This window comes from Plectropomus leopardus, chromosome 1 (assembly GCF_008729295.1).
Source record: "Plectropomus leopardus isolate mb chromosome 1, YSFRI_Pleo_2.0, whole genome shotgun sequence".
In the NCBI taxonomy this organism is placed as follows: Eukaryota; Metazoa; Chordata; class Actinopteri; order Perciformes; family Serranidae; genus Plectropomus; species Plectropomus leopardus.
This window is the reverse complement of record NC_056463.1, coordinates 20,296,829-20,320,374: the sequence shown is the minus strand read 5'-3', so window position 1 is coordinate 20,320,374 and position 23,546 is coordinate 20,296,829. Positions and strand designations below refer to the sequence as shown.

Sequence of the window (23,546 nt, the reverse complement as noted above, 5' to 3'; positions counted from 1 at the left end):
TCCAGTGCTTACGGATAACAGAGAATAGACCGGCCGTGTAACACTGTGAGGTTTCATACCCTGAAGCCAAAACGCCGCTCGAGGCAAATAAAGCCGCTATTGTGGGTGGCCTACGGTGACCCACAGGCTTGGCAAGGAGACCTCACAGTTACGGCTATTTATTGACCCAAATCAAAGGCCTGACTCAGAGATGTCGAAACCAAAAGTGCCAGCATTTACTAAACTTCATAATCCTGAGCGCTGCCAGAGTGTGGACGAAGTTTATGTAATGACCTGCTCAGTGTTGCTTTTCAAAGGGCTTATTCATCCATTCATCAACTCATTTCACGTCACGAGCAGCTTATGTGTGTGTGCGTGGCCACAGCTGCACTTTAGAAACCTAAACCTAGCATTTGTGCAATGTACTGAATGAAAATGACTGCTCACCATTTTTAAATCACAGCCACAATCAAAAATTACGGATGTTTGAAAAAAAAAAAAAAGCAGCAATTCAAAAAGACTGCAGTCCTGTGTCTCAAATCTGCATAAGTGTGTTCACATTGAATAGTGTGGCAGTATACAGTGTACTACAAATTCCCTGATGGTGCACTAATTACAGTCAAAAATGTAAGTGTGGAACGCTGAACACCCTCAGTGGTCTGCATGTTGCCTACGTTGCAGAAAGGGTGGGACCACAAACAATTCTCTGACTTTTTTATTGTTATTATTTTTAGGGCTTTTCTGGCCTTTATTTAACCAGACAGCTGTAACGTAGCAGGAGGAAAGAGAGAGGGGATGAAATGCAGCAAAGGGCTGAGGGTGGAATCGAACCGCAGCAAGGGCACAGTCTTTGTACATGGGGCACCCACTCTACCAGGTGAGCTAGCGACACCCCACAAACACATTTCATATTTTTGAAATATCGGCCAACTATTGAAGTCAACACTTGTCAGCTATAGGCCTTCAGTTTGTATATTGGCTTAATTCTGTAGTAATTTGGTAAGGAAAACTATGACATGAATGCTAACGTTAATTCACTAGACAACATAACCCTCTGAAAATCTGTGCACTTCGAAAGTAAGTACATAGTGCAGGGATGGCCAAACTATGGCCCTTGGGCCAACTGTGGCCCTGCTGCCTGTTTTTAAATGGCAAATTTTGAAAAGATTAACTAGGATATGGTTAGAGCACATTTCGAATGGGTACTGCTGTATGTGTTCGATGCTGTTGTCCCTTTTCTCTCTGTAGATCTGCCCTGGTGTGCTGCATCACCAAACGAGGTGCATTACACCTTAGAAAGCTTCTTTGACAGCAGCAGAGGAGATACTTCTGCTGATCTTGCTGCCTCTCAGCCTTTTTTGTCTTGTTTGCATGCTTTTGTTAATAAATCCCATAGATTTGATTGTTTCAAATGTGTCTCATGTGATCATTTTGGGTCAGTTGTGGAATGCTGTTCGCCTCAAGGTTCACCCAAGGGTGGGGCGTAACACAAAAAAATTATACTGTATGTGCATGGCACAGCCTCGGTTAAACACGATATTGCTGTCATCTTGAATAACTACTAGCAAGCCATGCACGTCTTAATTTAAACACTAGATATCGCCACTTTACCTATAGCGATTGATTACTAGTCGATAAAAACAAAAGATCTACCTCAGTGAACATTGTGGTGGAACTAAAAAGACACAAGTTAAAGATGTACTTTTTGTAATATGTGGGCACACCAATGAACTGTCAAATGTTAAAATGTTTTGTAGCGTTATGTATAGATTTGATAGAAAAATTAATTTTCTATGTCAAAAGGACTTTTCTGGTCCAGAAACACTGATTTTCCTGCTGTGTGACTGGTTGAAAACTATGCATTTACTATTATTTGGCCTGTGACTCATTTTTTTTCTGTTTATGGCCCATAACCCCCACACATACTGTAATACACACTGGTGTACTCACGGAAGTTTCCAATTTGAGACACAGCATCAATTTCACTAATACGTGATCTGGTATTTCTCACACCATTCTGTTCACATTTTGCACCACAGTGAGATAAAAGTCTGACTTCAGTGAAGGAGCAGGAGTTGGAGATCTGGGTGGAGGTATGCACAGAGAGGCCTTTTGCCCCCTGCACACAGCAGAGTCTCAGGAGGACGGCGTCACCTCCCAACACTGACCTATTACTCACTGCTACAATAACACTGAATGAGCATTCAGCTATTCTGGGAAAAGCAGGGATGAGATGGTGCACGGCTATTTCTCGCTGGGGTGTGAGCCGCGATTGTGAGAAAAGGATACAAAGATGTAGTCATCCATGTATCTCTTCTTGAGGTTGTCCACGATGGCGTCCTCATTGATTTTGCTGAGCAGCACCATGTCATCCACTCCGCTGTGTTTGACATTGTGGCTCTGCCAGTGGTACCGGTAGTGCCCCCGGCTCCCCTGCAACAACACACACACACACAACATACAAATGTTAGTTTGCTCAGAAAGACACAATGAGATGGTGTGGGCTGATTGAGAGTCTGACATCAAGGTGACACAGACGCTCGCTCAGCTCTACAGCACACTCAGAGGCTGAGGTAGTGTGGTTTTATCATACAAATAAAAGCTGAGGGGGAAATGGTTATTATCACAGCAACAAAAATCCAAGTGTGCACATTTTCTGATCCTGGCAGCACGATGACCTGTGTATACTTAGAAATTGTGCATGGTCAGATTCCCAGAAGTGCTTTGTGTTATTTGTCCAAGTGTTAAAGATGCTCTGACCCAACTTTTATCCACATCCTAGAAATCTGGTTTCTCCCTACATTCCTGTTTTTGTTTTAGCTGAGTGAGTCTCCGGAGAACTGAGGTCATTCATCATGTGCTATGAGTCAGTGTTGTCTGGCTACTGTGGATGAGGGTCACAATGTGCTGCGAGGAGTGAGTCTCTTTCTCCTGGACGGAGAACCATTCAAAGCCGCAGAGAGCATCCAGAACATTAGTCAACACACAAGTTAACTCTTGACTTCCTCCCTCTTGAGTGAGGAAGTGCGGGGAGAGGAAGGAGCAGAGTGGCAATCTAAACGACGACGTCAAGGCTAAAAAATATCATTGAGTCAGTTGTACTTCAGCAGCAAGATACCGTGCTTTTTGTGGCAGAAGTGTGTACAAGATACACTATTTCAAGAACATATTATTTATCTTCATTTTAAAGGTTTTGTGCATAGGATTTAGGGGGATATACTGGCAGAAATTAAATACAATATAATAAGTAATTTTTCTTTAGTGTATAATCACCTGAAATTATTTTCATTTCCTTAGAATGAGCCGTTTATACATACATAGGAAAAGGGTCCTCAAAGGAGATCGCTATATTGCCCCACCATGTTTCAACAGTAGCCCATAACAGACACTGGCGCTGACATTTGCATTATCAAGTCAGCCTCCCTAGTTAGCAACTCCTCTGCTACCTACAGACGAAAATGTCGAAAATCTGATTTTTTTCGTTTTACGTGACACTGCTCCATTAGTTTTGTTTTACTTTAAATCACCAAGTCAGTTTGTTTTGGAGAGGAAGAAACCTCTGCGGACGATTCAGCTCACTGTAAAAGTTCTCCTGAACGTCTGGATCTGAAGTTATCAGAGAAAAAAGGCGAGCAAACATTAGCAGGTGCTAGGCAAGCGGCCCATCTACAACATGCCAAACAGCATAGCAGAAACACAGATTTGTAACGTGAAACTGCTTTATGTAGTGTTTTTCCTGGTTTTAATCACCAGGTCTTTTTTTTTTTGGAGAGGAAGAGAACTTGGTGGATAATTTGACTCATAAAAACTCCTAGACAAAAAAACTGCAGATCTGTTTTAACCTTGAGAAGTTTCAGCTGGTTGCAATCTGCAAGCCTCACCGCTAGATATCACCAAAACCCCCTAAATCTTACACACTGGACTTAACAACACATTTATCTAAATTTTTAGCCACGCAAGAAAAACGGCTCTTTGGATGGCAATGTCAGTCGTCCACCACTTTGGTCCAGACAGAAATATTTCGACTACTGGATGCCATTACATTGTGCATATGTTCATGGTGCCCAGATGATAAATCGAATGACTTTGGTGATCCCCTGATTTTTCGTCTGTCGCCACTGTGAGGTTGATATTTTTGGGCTTTTAGTAAAATGATCCAGGACAGCTCCTCAATTGAGGTAAAAAAAAACATTTTCTCAACTGCTATTTCAAAAAATGAACTTACAACCTTAACTGTATTCTATTTCCTTCATTATGCTTTTACTTTTAGAGGTTACGGAGTATTGCTGATTCATTATTATAAAGCACATATAATGTACAATATAAAAGTCTGAACTTCCACTGAGTAACTAAGCGTAGCTCAGTGGAAACGATCACTCTACAAACAGCAACTGAGAGTAAAACATCAGTAAGTACTGTATGGTGAGTTGCTCTCGCAGAAATTAAGTAGATGAAACAAAGAGAGCAAAGAGCAAACCCCTGATCCACAAAGTAACACCACAGTACAAAATAAACCAGTGGAAAGTCATTGTGCATTTAGTAATTAACTCTAAATTAGCCGAGGAGGAGGGCTAGCAAGCTTTTAATATCCTCCAGGGTGACTTTATTCTTTACAACAGCAAAATTAAAACCACTTTACAGACTCGGTCATAGCATGGGAGATGGTGAAGAATGTTAACAGCTTTTCACCCTAATTCAGCGGGTACTTCCCCCTCAGGAGGGAAGCAGCAAATTATAGCTTGATTAATTCTCCAGATCACACCCATTAACATGTTTTACGGCTTTTTAGGTGCGGCAGATGGAGATGCTGACTTCCTTCTTTCCTTAGCAATGATGTCAGGCTGATGTCACTCTCAGAAACAAAGACACCTCCTGACAATGAGTGCACGACAAGGGGGGACATTTGAGGAGTTTAAGAGGTAAATTCATGTTGTGAAGAAGTTATGATACTTAAAATCCTCAATTCAGAGAAGGAACATTTTCAAAAGGGACCTATTATGCTAATTTTAGAATCATACTTGTGTTTTGGGTTTCTATTAGAACATATTTACATGCTTTAATGTTCAAAAGCTCATTATTTTCCCTTATACTGTCTGTGCTGGAACACCTGTATTTACTCCCTGTTACAGGGCCTGTATCTTTAAGCCCCTCTTCTGAAAAAGCCCAGTCTGCTATGATTGGTCAGTGTCTCAGAGTCTTATGTATCTCAGCCTTTCCATCGTCATCATCGTAGCAGAGGATAGCAGCACCTTTTACAGTAAAAAAATCACAAATAAAAGCATCTAAACCGAAATGTTCCAGCAAGAATATAATAAAAAAGTGAGAAGAAATGAAAATCTGTAACCAAAATTAGAAGCATGTCTCCCTGACTTTAGCATGTAGCTACATGTAGCAGTGTATGTAAACACTTGCAAACGCGTGCCTACAGCAGATGACAATGTAATGATTTCTGTCACAATCTGACGTCAGCTTGTCATGATAGCAGAAAAAAAACTTTGGAAACAGAGTATCCAGGACAGTCTGAAATTTGAACTTTAGCCTACAGGGATTACTTTTACATATTTTTACCTTATAAGTAGAGTTGGTATGTGGTACGATATGGAGACACATAACGACAATGTTAAGTCAACAAAGCACATCATATAATGTGCATATATAAAGTGTAAGAGAGTTTCAGGCAAAGTGTAATAATGTTTGGACTGAGGATTGTGGATATTGAGCCTGTGTTTACTGAGCTAATGCACTTTTATACAGGCAGTTACTGGCTGCCATTTTGCTGCCATCTACTCATTAAAAGTAGCACTTTGACAGATGAAACCCTTTTCTCTAAAAGCAGACATTTAGAGAGAGTGCTGGCCCAACCACAAAGTGAAAACAATTGAACATGCTATATTTAACCTCCCTCTGCTATGTCTGGAATGAAAGTGTGCAGATTCGAGGAGGGGGAGGTAATAAGCTGGAGACGTAGGAGGTAAACGTCAAATATTCTAAGGATTGTTTCATCTGTTTTGACTCCAGCCTTGTTTAATGAGGCAAGAGGACTAAGCAAATACTCTTACTTACAGCAGAGAACTAAGGGAGTATCTGCACAGGAAAGGAGGGTAGCACGCATGCACACAAAGACATCTGGGAGGCGCCTGAAACAACCGCTCTCCTCTGCTGCTGGCTGCTGAGCAGCACCGAGCAGCCAGGGGTTGAGGGTCGATATACTCAAGTGATTGTTAAAGGGGTGGAGGGTCACTTCCCCTACAAAGATTTCTGTTCTGTGCCAAGTTTTGGACCAGTAACTATTCATAAAAATGCTTCTTTGTATTACTATTAAATGTACTTTTATGGTTCTGGCAAAAGACTAAGATATTACACTATTCTTGCATGTTTCGCTGAATCCTGACATTGCTTGTACTGTGGCTGACTAATGAAACAAGCATAACCCAATGACTATAGTGGCTGCTTACTAACTGCTATACTAAACCTACAGTGGCACGGTGATGTTACTGAAGCATTAAGACAATGGCTATGGTTACATGCACACTAATATTCCCCTATTATTCCGTATAGGACAATATTCCGAACTTGATGCGGGTCATGTAAATGGCATATTTTGTTTAAATATTCATAATTGGGCTGTTTTCCGAATTAAGCATTTTACGGTTAAGACATGTGGGATATTGGTATTATTCGGGTTTTAGGGGCAATATTTGAGCATGCAGCTTATTCGGAGTGTAACATCGAAACTGGGATTCTCACCGCAGTTTGCGACGCAAAGCCTCTTATCTGTTTACGATTGGCGCTGTACGCTGTCATGGATATGTTGGACACAAACCAACTCGCTAACAGTTTGCAAAGCTGTTTGGTAGAGTTGCGTGCAGAAGACAATTCTGCATTTCTGGTCATAAGGAGAAACGCTCCTGCTTTTCAACTTTATGAAAAACTTGTATATCAATATGTTTTTGGTAATGTGCAAATATCGCCGCACCAACCTTTTCAAGAAGGTGAAGGGAGAAAAGAGGGAATCCAACAAGTCGGCCACCGGTAGGAAACTGAAAAATCCTATTTTAATGCCAAGAAGCAAAATGACAGGTGGCTCCAGCTGTTCTACTTCTTCATATTTTGACGTGATAAACATCATGTTAGGGCATGTTTCTTGGACTTTGCACAGCTGCATGTAAACAGGATGTAAACAGCTTGGTGGGAACATTGTCTTTTTTTAAATAAGGGCAAAAAACGTACTTATTATTATTATTATCGTATCAAGAATATTATTATCCTGAAAATACCCTGAAATATTGTGATATTAGTTCAAGTCCATATTGCGAACACACACACACACACTCACACACACACACACACACACAAGGGACATCTGGCACAACTATGGTGGCCATAACAACAGCATCACCATGGAAGCACAGACTTACTCTTGAACACGGCAACAGACAGACTCATTAGAGAACCGAGTGTCTGACATCACTGATATTATACTGTGTTTACAGGCAGTTTGATCAAAATACATGATGTTTTGACAGTAACAACAGTTATTAATGAGAATATAAGACAGTTCAAACTTGATTAGTTTTCCCTCCAAGATACTTGGATCATCAAATCTGAACTCTATGACCAGACCTTTTCTCAAAAGTTAAAAACAAAGGAATTTCAATACCAGTCCCAATCCATAAGCCCAGGGTTTCCCTTCATGCAAATACCATTACCATATATGGAGAGTGCTGAGCAGCTCTGGCTCAGGGTACAGGAAATGGCTGGGTTTGATTCAGTATCATAAGCGGCACTTTTCCCCTCATTTCTCCCTTCTGTGCCGTCCTCCTTTTCCACACCAGGATCTGACACACAGTCCACCATGTGTTCGTTTCTGCTCTGCCCTCTGAGGCACATCTGGATAAATGCCATGAGAACAAATTCCTTCTCTTCTAAAATAAGAAGCAGCTAAGGTTGTTTATCACTCAAAAGTCTGGTGAAATCACACAACTTCCATACGAGGAGAGGAAAACTATGTAAAGCTGACAACATGTGGGGAAGGTGAAATGAATGCTCGTCAAACTTCTGCACAGGACCACACTGAGTCTCCTGGCTGTCATCATCAGATTAGAAAAGGCGTTTTTAATGAAGGCGAGTACAAACCGCAGGATGTTAGTTGAAATCTCTGAAGCTAAATCTGGCTTAGGAACCCTCTTAGTGCAACAAAGAGGACTTACAGCTCATGTACTGAAAGCAACTACAGGAAAAAGCCCCAAGCATTTCAGTGGATGGGACTTTGATTTCAGCCTGGAGTGTGCAGCTTTAGGAGAGACCCCATGTCTGATAAGCCCTCATGTATTAGATTAGCAGTGCAACCATGTACCCACGTATCTGACCTGATTTCTGAAGTCAATGCTGCTGTAAAATGTTATGTTCCAAAAATGTTCCCATCATATATATATTTTTTTTTTAAATACAGCTTTGACAGTATACACATACAGTGCATATTTTTTGCAGTTGGATTGACTGTGATGAAAATAATAATAATAATAATAATAATACAATTTATTTATAAATGCCTTTTTCAGCACTCAAGGGCACTTTACACAGATAAAACAACAGATAAATAATAATAATCTGCTCTCTCAACAAACTCAAAATAAGACCTTACACACAGGTCATTTATTTCCTCTTTAGTACCTCTATAACCATATATATTACTGTTGTAACTTGTTAACCCTTTGAAGCCTGGAGCGACATCACTTTTTTTGTGCTGCTTTAAGATGACATTCACAAGTATTCACACCACTGAACCCTGAGAAAATTGGTGGGATTTCTTTAGAAAATATGAGGGAAAAAAGCAACAAGCAATTTGTGTTCCACAAACTGCAAGACATTAGTGAATTTAGAAAATTATTTTGAAAAAGCTAGGGAAATATGTCTTGAGAAAAAAAAAAAAGCTAGAAAAAACTATATTTACCATTATCATAATTACATATTTAGAATTATTTTACCGAATGATTATACATTTTTAAGCACCTTTTCCAGCTCATTTCCTGTTGATGGTGGTTTTTAACTTTATCTTTCTATTTTCTTTTCTTTTTTCTTTTTCTAATTTTCAAGTAATTTTATTGTACTTTTTTACTCATTTATCTTATATTCTATTTTTTCGGTCTTTCGGACTTCCCATGTTTTTTTTTTTTAAGTAATCAAGACAATTTGCTTAGGTTTCAAAGGGTTAAAGTGCATTTGGTGGTCAAAGAAAGCATAAGGCTCCATTTTAAAATGGTTGTGGATGTTGGGCAATGAAAAACAGGCCAAGAGCAATGATTCAGATGTGACGGTTATTTCAAAATTATTAGCAGTGCTCACCAAAAACGGTGTGATGACAAGCCTGCCAGCGAAAAAAATAAGGACAAAGACCAAAGTTATCTCACTGGGTAAACATGTGCCACAAATTAAAGTGCATATTCAGGGTAAGTCAAGGCATGGAGAGAGTCCCAGGAGTTTCCAAAACACTGATAGACCTTCGAAATACATTTGGTTTTTGGATTTGTTATGACAATATAAAAGCATTTTATTAACGAACTAATGTAGGATAGGCAAATTTAAGCATTGTGCTTCTGTCTATACCTGTTCAGTCATTACCACCATATGTTATTTACTTTATGTGTGTGATGACTGAATAAAAATACTACTACTACCTACATTTTTGTCCAAAGCAGGCCAAATTTTTGGTTCAAATATAGACAAATGGGTCACCTCATCATCAGAAGACTATGTTGTGCTACAGTAAAGGCCCTGCTCTTCACGTAGAGAAGTGAATGAATGGGATATGCTCCTATGGGGTTATACGATTTGCTCAGCTCACTTTTTACAGCACAAAAAAGTTATTGTTGGAGATGACAGCGTGGCGTGACTTAGAAAAAATGTGCAGATGATTTTCTGACAGAAAAATATTTAGTCTTGATGCAGCAAGCAGGCAGAACACTTCAAGTACCACACCAGAGGTTTTGTGTGTTTTAGCCCATTTACTGCAAGTCATGTATTCTTTACGCTACTGACAACCATTTTCCAGGGTATACAATACGTTTTTATTGATTTCCTACCCTCAAGGCAGTGCCTGAAGACTGTCTGAAATTCAGTTAGTACAGTATGGAAATTACCATACAGTTTTTACAGTGGACATGAAGTCAGCTTTATTTTGTTTGACAAAATTTTGACAGAATTATCACACAGTATTCTGCAGCCGTGAGCAGCAACTGTGTGGAAAACTTATCCGCACTGATAGGTTAAAATATTGCTGGGAAACCTCGAACCTAAGGACAACCAAGTTCACATTTCATGAGGTTTACTTTTTACTTGTCTCTTTAACTTTACTTTGGAAAAAAAAGCATTGACAAGGGTTTCCAAGTAGTACTTTTTTTTTTAGGTCAACTCTGTAATTATCAGATATCTAAGCTTTCTGAATGTGCCAATAGGCCTACTCTTCCAAACAGTCCTTGCTTGCAGCTGTGATATCACAAAAAAGCCAACAAATGTCTGCTTTGATAGATTACCTATCTCAAGAAAGTCTGAAATCTTAGTGAGTTCATTGCGACACTGTAATATAGTGAGAGCAATCTCAAAAATATGTACTATGCTTCAGAAAATAGTATTCTGCAAAGAACTATGTTTTTGCAGTAAATTGTCTGAAACATACAAAAACACTGATCAATTAGTAAAGCTGAGAAAAACGAGTCTTTTTGTCTACTCTTATGACAGGACACTATTTCAAACTACTAAAAGGCTATAGTATCTAACATATTCATGCCAGTAATGTGTGGGTTGATTTTGACAGATATTTTCCCAAACTCCTTGTTGGAATCTAAAACATATCTGGTTTGATCTAAACTAAATAGAGCTCAAGGAGGTATTACTCTCTAAACAGCATTTCCACCTGGTCTCTGTTGCTTGCGTTTGCACTTTGTCCAAGATCACTCACCACGCGGAATTGGACCAGATGCAGATAAAACTGCTGACTGAGACGGTTGGCCTTTCCAACGAAGAGGGTGAAAATAAACAATGATGAGAGACAGAGTGGAACAAGCATAGAGAGAGGGAGAGAGAGAGTGTGTGTGTGTGTGTGTGTGTGTGTGTGTGTAGTGTCAAAGGAGCAATAACCTACAGTGTGAGGCAGTCTGATCCGGTCTGAACTTTCTGAGGGATGGGATGCTCATTAAGGTCACACTGAGCCCTGTACACAACACACACACACACACACACACACTGGGATCTCCCTGTAAAATGATGCTGCAAACTCCAGATGAGGCTGGACCTTGATAAAAGAGTAAAACCACACTGAATTACACAGAACAGAAAACAGTTTCTGCACAACTCTCTCTCAAGTAAAACTGTTGATATATTTACACCAAAGTAGGGATGTTAGAAAATATTGCAATGTTAGGTTTTCTGATACTGTATTGATTCTCACTTAATAACTTACACGCAAAGATTTGGGGGCAGTGATTCATTTTGTGTTGTTTAAACCCCCCTGGCTGCTAGATAGCAGTGTTTCAATCTATCTTCAGCCATCTGACATAAGCCGTAAACTATCTTCCACTCTAATGTAACAACATAATAAACACAAAGAACACAGGCCGATGAAACAGGCAAAGCAACAAAGGGCCAACCACTAAATCCGAAAATCAGATGAAAATGATTGCAATATTGCCGTGCTTACAGTACTGCAATATAATCTTAACCACTGTATCACGACACCTATTGTATCATCAGGTTCTTGTCAATACTTAGCCCTACACTGTATATATAATAAACAGCCCTACACTGAAGATGTATATATACTTATGAATTGTAATCTTGTGTGTAGATTTTCATGTCCCATATCTCTTCAGTCGCACACATTAAACAACACATGGGAGAAGTTAAAGCTTTCTGCCAGAGAGACCTTTCTGGAAGAAAAGTTTTCATTTGAACCCAAACCATGATTATTTTCCCTAAAACTTGAGGGCTAACTGATTCAAAGCCATGAAGGAAAACTTTTTCCCAACAGCCATTAAACATGGAATAACAGCAAAGCCATTTAACAAAAGTGTAAAATTCAGCTCAATAATAGCGGACAAAAATGCTGTTTTTTGCTAGTCACACAGTGTTAGCTTAAGCAGTTTGACAGTAGATAAATTAGCGACTAGCGGCTAGCGAAGTTTAGCTCAACAATTTACATGTAAGGTATTATTTAAACTTTTTTCCATCTTACTCACTGGTGGTTAAAGTCACTGCAGCTCCTGACAGGACAACACGGTTCAATTTCAACCTGTTTTTTCGAGGCTAACACTGTTCAAACAGGGTAGCTAATCTTGTTGTAGCAAGAGCTCAAGAAGTTAGCTTCAGATGTGTCCGGGCAGGTACGTCATCCTTAATACCATAACGTCATTATTTACAAACCACAGGTGCTCTGTCTGTTGGCCCTTATTTTCTCTGAAATCCATTTTTTCCCACAAACTGCTGATTTATTCCTTAGTTAAGACCGCCATCCCCACCATCTTTTTCAAGCTTGTTCCTGGCTGCTGTTTGACCGTGGCACAGACTTTCAAAATAAAAGCATGCCCTAAAAATGATGATATGGACTGATGCTTATAACAATCAATTTGCATCATTTATGACTTAATCTACATAATGATCCAAATCAATGGAACGTTACACCTCTGTTTTTTACTATGGTAAAAATTGACAAAACAATGCTGAAAGTGCATGTCCAGCAAATGTCCACGTTGAATATATCTGTCCAGGTTAAATCCAAGTTGCATTGCTGCTTTAAATTTTTCAAAGTGGATTTGTTTGTTTGTTTGTTTGTTTGGTCTTTTTATTATTGTGATGGGGGAAAATGCACATTCACTGTACAGACGTTTTTCCCTCCCTTTCCCCCTTTATCCCACATCACGAACACCTGAACACAATAGCTAGAAAGTTAAGAAATAGTACATAAATACATATGCACGTGCACACACACACACATATGCATTCACATATTACACACTACAAATTAATTACATATGCATTAAGACTTTCAAAGTGAGTTAAAAAATGCTGCCAAGCATCAAAATTTTTCTGAGTTGACCCCTTTATCATATATCAAATCTTCTCTAGTTGCAGATAGTATGTGACCTCTCTCACCCAATGTCCAAGTACAGGTGGCCGTGGTTCTTTCCATTTTAGTAATATTCTTCTAGCTAAAAGAGCACAGAGAGCTATCATGCTAGCTTGTAGCTTAAGCTGATATTTGTTGGAGTCACTCCAAACAGGGACATAAATGGACATGGCTCTAATGAAGTGTTGCAAATTTTTGACAGGGTATTAAGGAATTTTTCAAAGTTAAAAGAAAAATAAAAGCTTGCTGACTAAAGCAGTTCGCATTTTGTGTGATTGCAACTAAGTCACATTTGGCTTAAAACCATACAGTGGAGGAAGAAAGAAAGCAACCTGCTGCTTCACGTGCCAACAGACTGTGGAAAATGTCTCTAAGGTCTGTTCTGATTATGTGGAGAAATAAATGGCCTGCAGCTTTAAATATAAAACTCTAAAGATACATGGTACCTCATTTTAAACATCTTAATGTATAACATATTATTCTTGACGGTGCAGGTTAAATGTTCTAAACTACAGCCACAATGACAGATATCCTGGTGTCACCTCCAAACGCACTGCTGGACAGCAAAGCAGCCACTGCAGCGATACTTACCAAGACTCATCAGACTTTGGGGAGGAACTGTCTTGTCAATCAAACCAGCTCTGACCTGGTAATTACTGTCATGAACTGGTGAAAAATAATCGTCTATGAATAAAAAGGTTTGCAGCCAAAGTCACTGTGAATGGAGCCTTCACAGGAAATGTGAAATGTGATTAATTTTGAATAAAACCTGACACCAACGCACACAGTCGAAGATAAGTGGGGAGATGCATTTTTACAGTTCATAACTTGAACGGTGAGCATGGTCACTTGTAACTGGGACAACAGTATCAATAATGCACACCAACAAGCCATGTTCCCTATTTCCCTGTCTAGATTTCTCACAGTGTTATGGATCTGAGCTGCCTGAGGTCACACACAGGGAAGAATGAGAAGAAATATATCATTCTGCTCTGATTTGGTAACCTGAGCACTAACTGGTTGTAATGATGTTATAATACTGTGCCTGCAGGGCAGGGCTGAGCCGAGTCCCTCCCAGAGACTGAGACATAATAATCAAGTGTAAACAGATACTAGACGGCGTTTAACACATCTCAGAACGAACTACACAAAGTTTTAGCTTCACAGTGGCAGAACTTCTCTGTTTCCCAGTAGAGTCAAATTTTGGAAACTTCTGCTGATTCTGCCTTTAAATGGATGACAACGGCAACAAGGCTGCTAATAAAACCAGATATCAAAGACCATGTGGTTTAGGGTGGAATTCAGCTGTAATCCTAGACAAGAGACATGTCACAAAGCACTGAATTTTCTTTTTAAAGCAGCTTCAGTAGTGGTTGAATGTAAACAAACCATCTGCAGTGGAAACTCATTCATAGCCATGCCATGTGCCACAACAGGGCTGCAGTCTCAAGTTTCAATCAACGAAATCCAAACCAGCATCTTCCCTAGTAGCAACTGAATACATGCAAATACACGTCAGGCACAAATTGCAGACTCTTTCAGTCTGAAACTGAAGAGGGAGGAGAAGCTCAACAGAGTGAAGCATTGGTTTGGTAAAACGCCACCAAACACGCCAGGGCTTCCTGCAACCCATGAATCATTTTAAGGGCATCCATCACTTCTTCAAAGGTAAAAAAGGAAAATCATGGACTGAACTGATCAAATTTGAGTTTTGACAGATAAAATGAGCTGGAAAAGACAGAATCTGGCATTTAAAGACGAAAGTGGATTTTTTTCAAACTCATCCAAATGGCTTTGATGCGTTCAATAACTCAGCTTTTTATGCTTTTGATTACATAATAATGCCTCCAGGATTTCATAATGTATCAAGGACAGAAAAGCCCTTTAGTATCTGCAGTAAGACGCCACAAAGGCAGCTCACTGCATTAAACAGCTGCCAGGTGAGAAGCAAATTATAAAGTCAAAGTCTACAGAAGGTCTCAAAGAAAGCATCCTGCTGAATCAGAGCAGTTGTATTTCCAGAATAGAAGTCTTGCTTCTGTTTTTTGTTCTGTTTCTGTCTATTGTTGCTTTGGGGTTTTTTCCAGTGTGTTCTGGTGACATACGTTTTTGGACAGTTTCTGTTTACATGACACAAGTTCTCTTGAAATATGTTATTCTAGATAACAAGCGGGGTCAGGTTTCCTTTTTGTGAGTTTGTGTAAATAAAAAAAAATCTGTACAAATTGTGATTAAGATAAGATTATGGAAACTATATTTTGCACAAACATCTCTGTACAAATTAAACATCAATAAAAAATAAAATAAAATAAAATAAAATGAGAGATAAACTTGAAACAGCCATTCAGGACTTGGTCAGAAAACAGATATATCTCCAAAAAACACATCATATTATAGGAAGTCTTTTGCTGTGTGCCAGAACTGTTTGGGTCTTTTGTACAGTGCTGAAAGGCTAACATTGGTCGAAGGTGCCTCGCGTTACTGTGAGAAAGGTCGCCTAAGGTCAGACAAGGTTATCCATCTGCTTTAACCAAAGAGCGAGAATGCATTTTCCCGACGTTATGTGGTTCCAGTAAACAACGCTTGTTCTTGAGTTTTTATTTTGTTCAAAACCCACTGCAGGCTCTATTAACTTTTAAATGCATGACAACACTGTAACTTATCAAACTGAAACTAAAAATGTTTTAAAAGTGTATATTTATAACTGTGATGACAAGTATATTTACCACTGCAGGTTCTTTGAGTGAAGGGGTGTGGTGCATGCATATGACTAATTAGAGTTTAATGACGCTGACTTCTTCAACTCCATCAAAGTGAATACAGTCATAATGCAGCTAAAAGAATGACTCAGCTGTTTAATGCATGCAAAGAAAATCACTGTGCTGCTTCCCAGTATGTGGTGAACACAGCACCAGTCCGCACTGGTTGATGATACATTCTGGAGTTCTCCTAATTAAAGAGCAGCGCTAAAAGTGTTAAACAAAAATACAAAATACAATTACAAATGTGTTCATCCTGAGTATCTAAAAAAGAGGGCAAGAAATCCTTTGACAAAATATAGGTGGTGACTTAAAACAAGAAGTGCATCAAAGTCCGACTGCCGTTTTATTTGCTTCCTCTGCTTCATGTCAGTAATTAATCTGTCTTTTATGAACTATAACAGCATCCTGAGCACAGGAATGGAAAAGCTGGATTTCAGTCAGAAGTAAATGCTCCTGTATGATGATAAGAAAAGCAGAGTAAAAAAACAACATAAATCTAATCAGACAGACACACTGGGCAGACAGCATTACACATTGGAACATTGGCTGCTAACATACATTTCCTGGTATTAGAGACATTTATTTCTCTTTGTGGAATTTTCTAAAGTAGCCAAAACTGTTAATTTAAGCACAATCAAAGCGTGTATTACAAATCTAAAAGGCTTTATTCACAGTTGCTCTCTGAAAGCTCGGGTTGGATGGTCCACCCATAGACTAAACCACTGGGATATTATTAGTTATAAGCGTGTTCTTAGACTATTCTAATCTATGGATCAACGTCATACACTTCTTTCTGCTAACCGCCCCTTAAGTCTGTACTGTAATGGGAAAAACAGCAATTAAGTGTGCTGCTTCCTCGGCTCATTATCACTTGCAAAATTATCTAAATCTTTAGATGCTGGTCTCAATGGACACATTTAATTTTTATCTAAATGACTTGAAAAGGGGCACATCTGGCACATCTTTAAAGATTTTTCTTAATATATCTTATATAAAATAAAAAAGGTTATACTGAGGTGCTGATCACTGGCAGAACCATAATAATTCATCTACTTTATATATCTTACAACACCATCCTGTAATTTGTAATTGTTACATGTCTGATTGCATCACTCCTTAATTAAATAATGGTTAAAAAAATAAATTAATTAAAAATCCATACATATTTTGGAAGAGTAAATCCATCTTGCTGTACATCACAGAAAAAATAAAAATAAAAAAATAAAATATTCCTGTGATTATACCACATTATCTTTGTGATGGACAGTTTTCAGATTTTGAACACAAGCAGCCCATTTCAGTCAGATCATCAGAAAATAAAGCTGGTGAATGAGTTTTTAAGGGCATGTTTTACGGCCTATATTGTCAATCATGTATTCAGTTTTATTAATGTTATTGTGTCAGCATAGTACAGTGTAGTATGTATAATATGCTGTAAAAACAGTATTCATGAATGAAAATAACCTCAAGTTCAGGAGGATACTATTCTGACGCTCCCGTCACTGCATGATTCCACAGTGAGAAATGCACTGACTCAGCCCCGCCATGTGCCAGAAAAAAGACAACTAATTCAAACCAGCTAATTTTGACTTTGTTTCCAGTCAGTTGCCTCATGTCTCTCTAGAGAAACACAACAGCTGACAAGCCTTATAAAAGCTTTGACTCAGTTCTTGTTCTGTCTAGTTTTTCCCACATGGTCTGGTGCCAAAAATATACGCGGACAACTTGATATTTATGGATGTTCATATAAGATGTTCATCTGAACACCTTATAACAGTCCTTGGATAAATAAATGTCCTTTTTTTTTAGAGCTGGTACAGTGTGTCCTTGAGGAAGCAAGGTTACAACAATAGCGATCTAGAGGCCAAACCAACAGCATCTGACGACATAAAGACAAATGAGGTTTCCACTAGACAGATAAAGAGGGCCGACACTGACTCAGAGGCCCAGCGCTGGCTGGCATGTGACGATGGGAAGCTATCAGAGCAGATAAACGGAGCACAGCTGTAGGAGCCTGACCTTGCTCCCTGATCACAATGAGGCAAGTCATACATGCAAATAAGCAGCTATGATATTACACTGCTTCATTCATGATCTAAGAACAAGGAAAACAAACCACACAAACATTAAAAACGTCACATGCAGCAGTACTTGTTGACACAGATACGAGCATTCATGACAGTTAATTTATTCTTTACTTTATACCTCTTTGAAGTAAAAGAGAGAAGTGGCTTGTTCAGACATTTAGTTGGAAATAATGATCTAATAACAGCTGAGCAAGACAGTTTTGTTAAACGCCCTAAAGCTTTTTAAGACAACAATGTTCAGCAAAGATGCCAAAGATATTTTATCAACTCTTATCAAACCATTCCACCTGCTGGAATGCAGACTTCACTCTAACTAGTCCGACGCACTCGCTCACCTGCTCAACGTCGAGTCAACACAAACCCAGAACAGCTGCAGATACAGCTGTGTTTAATAAGCCAAAGCAACCATCCAATGGTTGGTGAACCATTTAACTCCAAACCACAAATTTCAACTTCATGTTGGCGCTAGATGAAAATCAGTGGATCAACAAAGTCATGAGGACTCTCCTTCTGGTCACCACAAATACCAAATATCATTGCAATCCATTCAAAATTTAATAAGACATTTCAGTTTGAACCAAAGTTATGGAGCAGCTAAGGCTGGGTATCAATGAAAATATTGCATCATCAGTACCAACACCAGTATATCCTCAAATTGATACCAATACCAGTAGAGAACTTCAAGTAATACCTTTCTTTTCCCTACGTCATTTAAAACCCATTATAAAAATGGAAGCATTCAGTTGTGTAAAATGCCACCAGATGCCACACTTTATGATGTTTTGGTGACATCTTGGTACGCTGAACTGCCAACTCCGTCAAATAAACCGTGCTTCACTTCACCACAACAGAGACTGTATAGGATCTAGCTGCTGGGGTCAATGACACATCGCATTGAATCAAAGAACGCTTATAGTGATTGGCTGCAAGAAAAACACTTTTTTTCTAGATCTAGACACAAGAAAGATTAGATGCATGCACCGTTTAACTGGAGAACAGTTAGTAACAAGTTTTGACACGACTTGTTACTAAGTTATTTTGATTGACTTGATAGCTTAAATCTATTGAGTGCTGATACTGCCATCTACAGAACCATGGCTAAAAATGTGACTGCTGTCATTACATTTTACCCGATGTGCCATTATACACCCCATGACACCCCATGATAACTTCACAAAATATATCAGCTGTGTAATTATTGAAATGTCAACTAAACTTTGAGAAAATGTATCCCACAGTGCTCTGACCTTTGGGAATGACCTTTGGTGAATTAGCTGAAGTAGCTGCATCCCCTCTGTCATTCACAATGAAAACATGAGGCCACAGAACCAGAACTACAGCAGTGTAAGTCGATGAGTCGAGCAAACGATGCTATAAAGGTGTTCTTGCTGTTAGTGATTTTTAAAGTAAGACTGAGGTATACATTTAGAGCTGCGGTGTGTAGTTACTCTCTTCTCTTGGCCACAGGAGGGATAGCACACAAAGCTCAGGAGACACAGAAAACAAACTGAGTCTGAGAGTGGGTGCTCCTCACCTCAATATCATGTTTCACAATTTACAAGAATACAAGAGGCCTTGGTGTCACTGCTGGGCAATGTGCTTTTATTGTGACGACCCCCAAAGGACATTTGGTTTCTGTGGAAATAACACTTAGCCATTCTTTACATTTAATAATTTTGGATTAAAAAAAACAATAAAAAAAACAGAAAAACTTGCCTTACGTCGCCAATGTTTTATTTGGCATAGCTAACAGCTACTGTACAACAATAAACAAAGACAAAATGACTCCAGCTTTTGTTCAGTCATGTGTTAAGAGGAATTGTGCATGAAGATGCTGCACTTTAATATCTAATTTAAGATGTCAGTAAATCAAATCAACAGTAAAATGTTCCACATAGAAGGCAGATACATGGCTCCATGCCCGAGTCATCTTACATAAGATATGTTGGCCAATTAAGAAGATGAGGTAAGTGACGGATCAAGACATTGTTGGAATGTGGCATCCATTTCCACTCTATAAAACTACAAAAGGTTTTTGGAGTTGCATAAATATATTCATCATTGGATCTGTTCAACAAAATCTAAAGCAGGAGAAAGTAAGGCACCACATCTGCTTGCAATAATTCAAAGATTAACAATAAAAATAATGGAAATGTTGCATTTCCATTGAAGATCAAAAAAGCAAGAGTCGCACAGAAATAAAACCCAGATTTGACTCAAGTACAGACTCATACAAAGTGAAAAGCTCACAAACTTGAGGCTCAACGACAACTTGAATTTACAGTGTGAAATTTATATGCTCCTCTCATCCAGAATGTTTTTACAACAAGTGCAACAGTAGAAGCAGTCAACACTCATGAGGTCCATCATCACAAACAGCAAAGCATTGAAATCATAGTTGCAGCTCTGGAACAAAGGCGTATGGAAGTGATCGAGAGGAGTGTGTGTGTACTGAACCACAGCGACAAGCCTAACGAGTTCCCCAGGTCCACAGAATGGGTGTTCGTCCTGTTTTCGCAGAGAGGGCTTGAATTCCTGAGCAAATCTCTACAGCAGTGATTGGTCTGAAAATGGAGCGCCAGCTTTGAAATGAAGGGAGATGGGGGTTACTCAGTACGCACCTCCCTGTTGGAGAAACTAATGCAAACCATCTGCTGTCATACCGACTTGCTATTCAGCATCTGGCAGAGAGGGAACCAGTGAGCGATGCTGGTGTCTGCTACTCCAGACTGTTGGGATGACAATCTGACTATTTTATCTCTTTTACTCTCTACATGGACTGATACTTTCATTAAGTTATCCTCTTTGGAAATTCCTGTAAAGACAAAATCACAGTAGATTTTTTTTTTCATTATGAATAAATCTTCAAGGCCATTTTTGAAACTTCCTTCCTGTTTTAAGGTTTAGATGTTAAAGGTATAGTTCACCCGAAAATCAAAAATACATATTTTTCTTCTTAAGTGTGGTGCTATTTATCAGTCTAGATTGTTTTGGTGTGAGTTGCCAAGTGTGTTGGAGATATCAGCCGAAGAGATGTCTGCATTCTCTTGAATATAATGGAACTAGATGGCACTCTGCTTGGGGGGTTCAAAGCACCAAAAATAATGAATTGGACAGCAATGTTTATTTCCAGAAATCATGATCCCCTTACTCAAGAAAATTCATAGACCTTGTTATGAGCAGTTTCATGTAGGAACTATTTTCTTTGTACTGAACTACACGCACCAACCGTAACATTCCACAGAAGGAAGCGTGCATCTACTCATAGACAAGAGGCCTGTGCTCGTGACCAGATTAAACTTTAAAGGTGCCCTCCTCGGCTGAGTTGCAACTTTAGCAAGCTCAGTTGTGCTTGGTAAGCTCGCAGTAGAAGCATGCTTCACTCAGCATTGTGATGCCGTTGGCAATTTTAGTTTGATAGAAAGAAAATAATTCCTACATAAAACTGCTCACAACAAATTGTGTCAATTATCTTACATAACCGGGTCATGATTTCTAAAAAGAGACATTGCTGTTGAGTTTTTCAAATGTATGTTTTTGGCGCTTTGAGCACCACAAACCGAGTGCCATCTCGTTCCACTACATTGGAGAGAAGACAGACATCTCTATGGATGATTGATAAATAGAACTACAGGAAAGAGGAAAAAAATGTGTTTTTTTTTATTTGGGAGTGAAGTTCCCCTTAAGGCCATTCCTCTAAACAATTATATTCATGACCTTGTCATAGCTTGAGAGTATTACATGTCACATCACAAAAATAGCTCTTGTTCATTCTTTCTAAAATCAAGGCAAACACCTAACTGCAGCAGAGTGTATACAACTCCACAGAAGCAGTATTAAAGCAGAAATGTTGCAGGAATATATAACATCCTGACTCAAGTGCAAACAATCTATTATGCTGACTGCATATTACGTAACCTTGGTCCTTTGGGTTTGTCTCTGAGCAACCCGACCTACAGGTTGAATACAACACTTCACAGAGCTCCAACAGATTTCAGTCCTACCTGTTTTAAATAGACATTGTTTGTGTATGTAAACAAAACAACAGGTCTGAAGCTTGTATGATGTATGAAACATTCCTTACAGAGACAAGCCGCTCAAGTTTGCTTGTTCTGTTGACATAAAGGTTTTTTGTTTCTTTATACCAATGAGGGCAAATTTAAAAGAAACTTCTATGTTGTGCCTTGAGGGAAAATACAACACCTTCAGTTAAAAGTGATGTCTCCAACTACAGGGTTGCAGGTATATTACCAAAGACACATACAAATGCGCTAAAGAGCTGCATCTCAGCTGTATTATTATATTCAACAGCCAAAGTGGAAATTCAGCTACAGAAAACTGCGGCTTGAGGTATTGTTCCCAAAACACAACAACAAGGCCACACGACCTCCTCTGCTAACTTAGCTCTAGGCGTGTCTGCTGCAGGGACGGCATTCAGTAACCAGGAAAAACCTGTCTCTATGTAATGCACACACACACACACACACACACTCCACCTGACACATGCTGCTTGTCTGCCTCATCTTCCAAGACTAACCAGTTTTAAAGAAAGGGCTGCACCTGATGCATCTAAGTTATGTTTTAAGTGACATAACATCTCTGTGGGTGTCACTCAGGCAAGTCAAATTCAACAGCAGGGTCAGTGCTGTATAATTACTTTCACTCCAGACCATAAAAAGTGTTTGACTGTCAGAGTTAGGATGAAGACTGGAAAGGAGAGGCAGACTGAGAGAATTGATTATGGATTTATGATAAAAATGGGCAGAATAATGCTAAACATGTAACTTAATTAATACATGAAATACCAACCATATCACCATAAAGACGGATTTTCTCATAATAATACAACAATCAAGCAATCTGTCAAGTAAAGTCACAGAAACTGGAGTTTTGAATTTGGGTCATGGAAAAAACAGTGTGAAAATATAACTTTAACAGAGCTGATACTGTTTAAAATATATAATATCAATTACACTTGCATGTTTACACAAAAGAAGCATCAGTGTCGCTGTGTTAATATTTGGATTATATTGGCTGTAATAAGTAAATCGTGTCATCATAACTCAGCTAGTGTAAATATCACTCACCATCCTCTGCCTTCAGTACAACAGCCTCAGTCTTCACTGTCCTATTCCCCGAGATCCAGTTTTTTGCGAACTTCACTGAAGTTCACACTGTTTTTAAAAGTAAACTTGTTAAAAAACAAAAAAACGAAACTAAAACCAGAGAACAAAATCCAAGTTTACAGAAGATATTCCCGATAAACTCCAGAAAGCGTGGCTGCATGGGTCCTCAGCGGTGTCCTCCGTCCATTGTGCAGACAGACCTGAGTCCTACACTGACAGCAGCCGAGCACTGCTCAAACACACAGCTACACGGTAATTTACGGAGGGAGAAGTGCCCTCAAAAGTCGGCTCTAAAACATAACACAGGAAACGGAGCCAGAAGGTCCAATCAAAGGGCGCTGCACGCGGAATATGCTTAAATATTCATTAGGTACTGGGAGAGAAACAACTGAGCATGCGCAACTTCGGACTGAAATACAACCTGAGCTCTCTTTTCACTCTGCTGTCGACTCCAGCACATCCTAAAGGACCT

General features: G+C 39.1%; 1 protein-coding gene across 2 annotated transcripts in view; it reads right to left on the bottom strand.

The window, feature by feature from the left end:
* The window catches only part of myo1ea (myosin IEa), a 65,237-nt gene extending 41,952 nt beyond the window's left edge, over window positions 1-23,285 (bottom strand). For both annotated transcript variants that reach the window (XM_042491554.1, XM_042491637.1), the window contains exons 1-2: window positions 23,036-23,285; window positions 2,269-2,412 (exon numbers count right to left, since the gene is read on the bottom strand). In XM_042491554.1, the coding sequence (XP_042347488.1) occupies window positions 2,269-2,412; window positions 23,036-23,038 (147 nt within the window). In that variant the 5' untranslated portion in view covers window positions 23,039-23,285. The remainder of the gene's footprint in view (window positions 1-2,268; window positions 2,413-23,035) is intronic.
* Window positions 23,286-23,546: the final 261 nt, after the last annotated feature.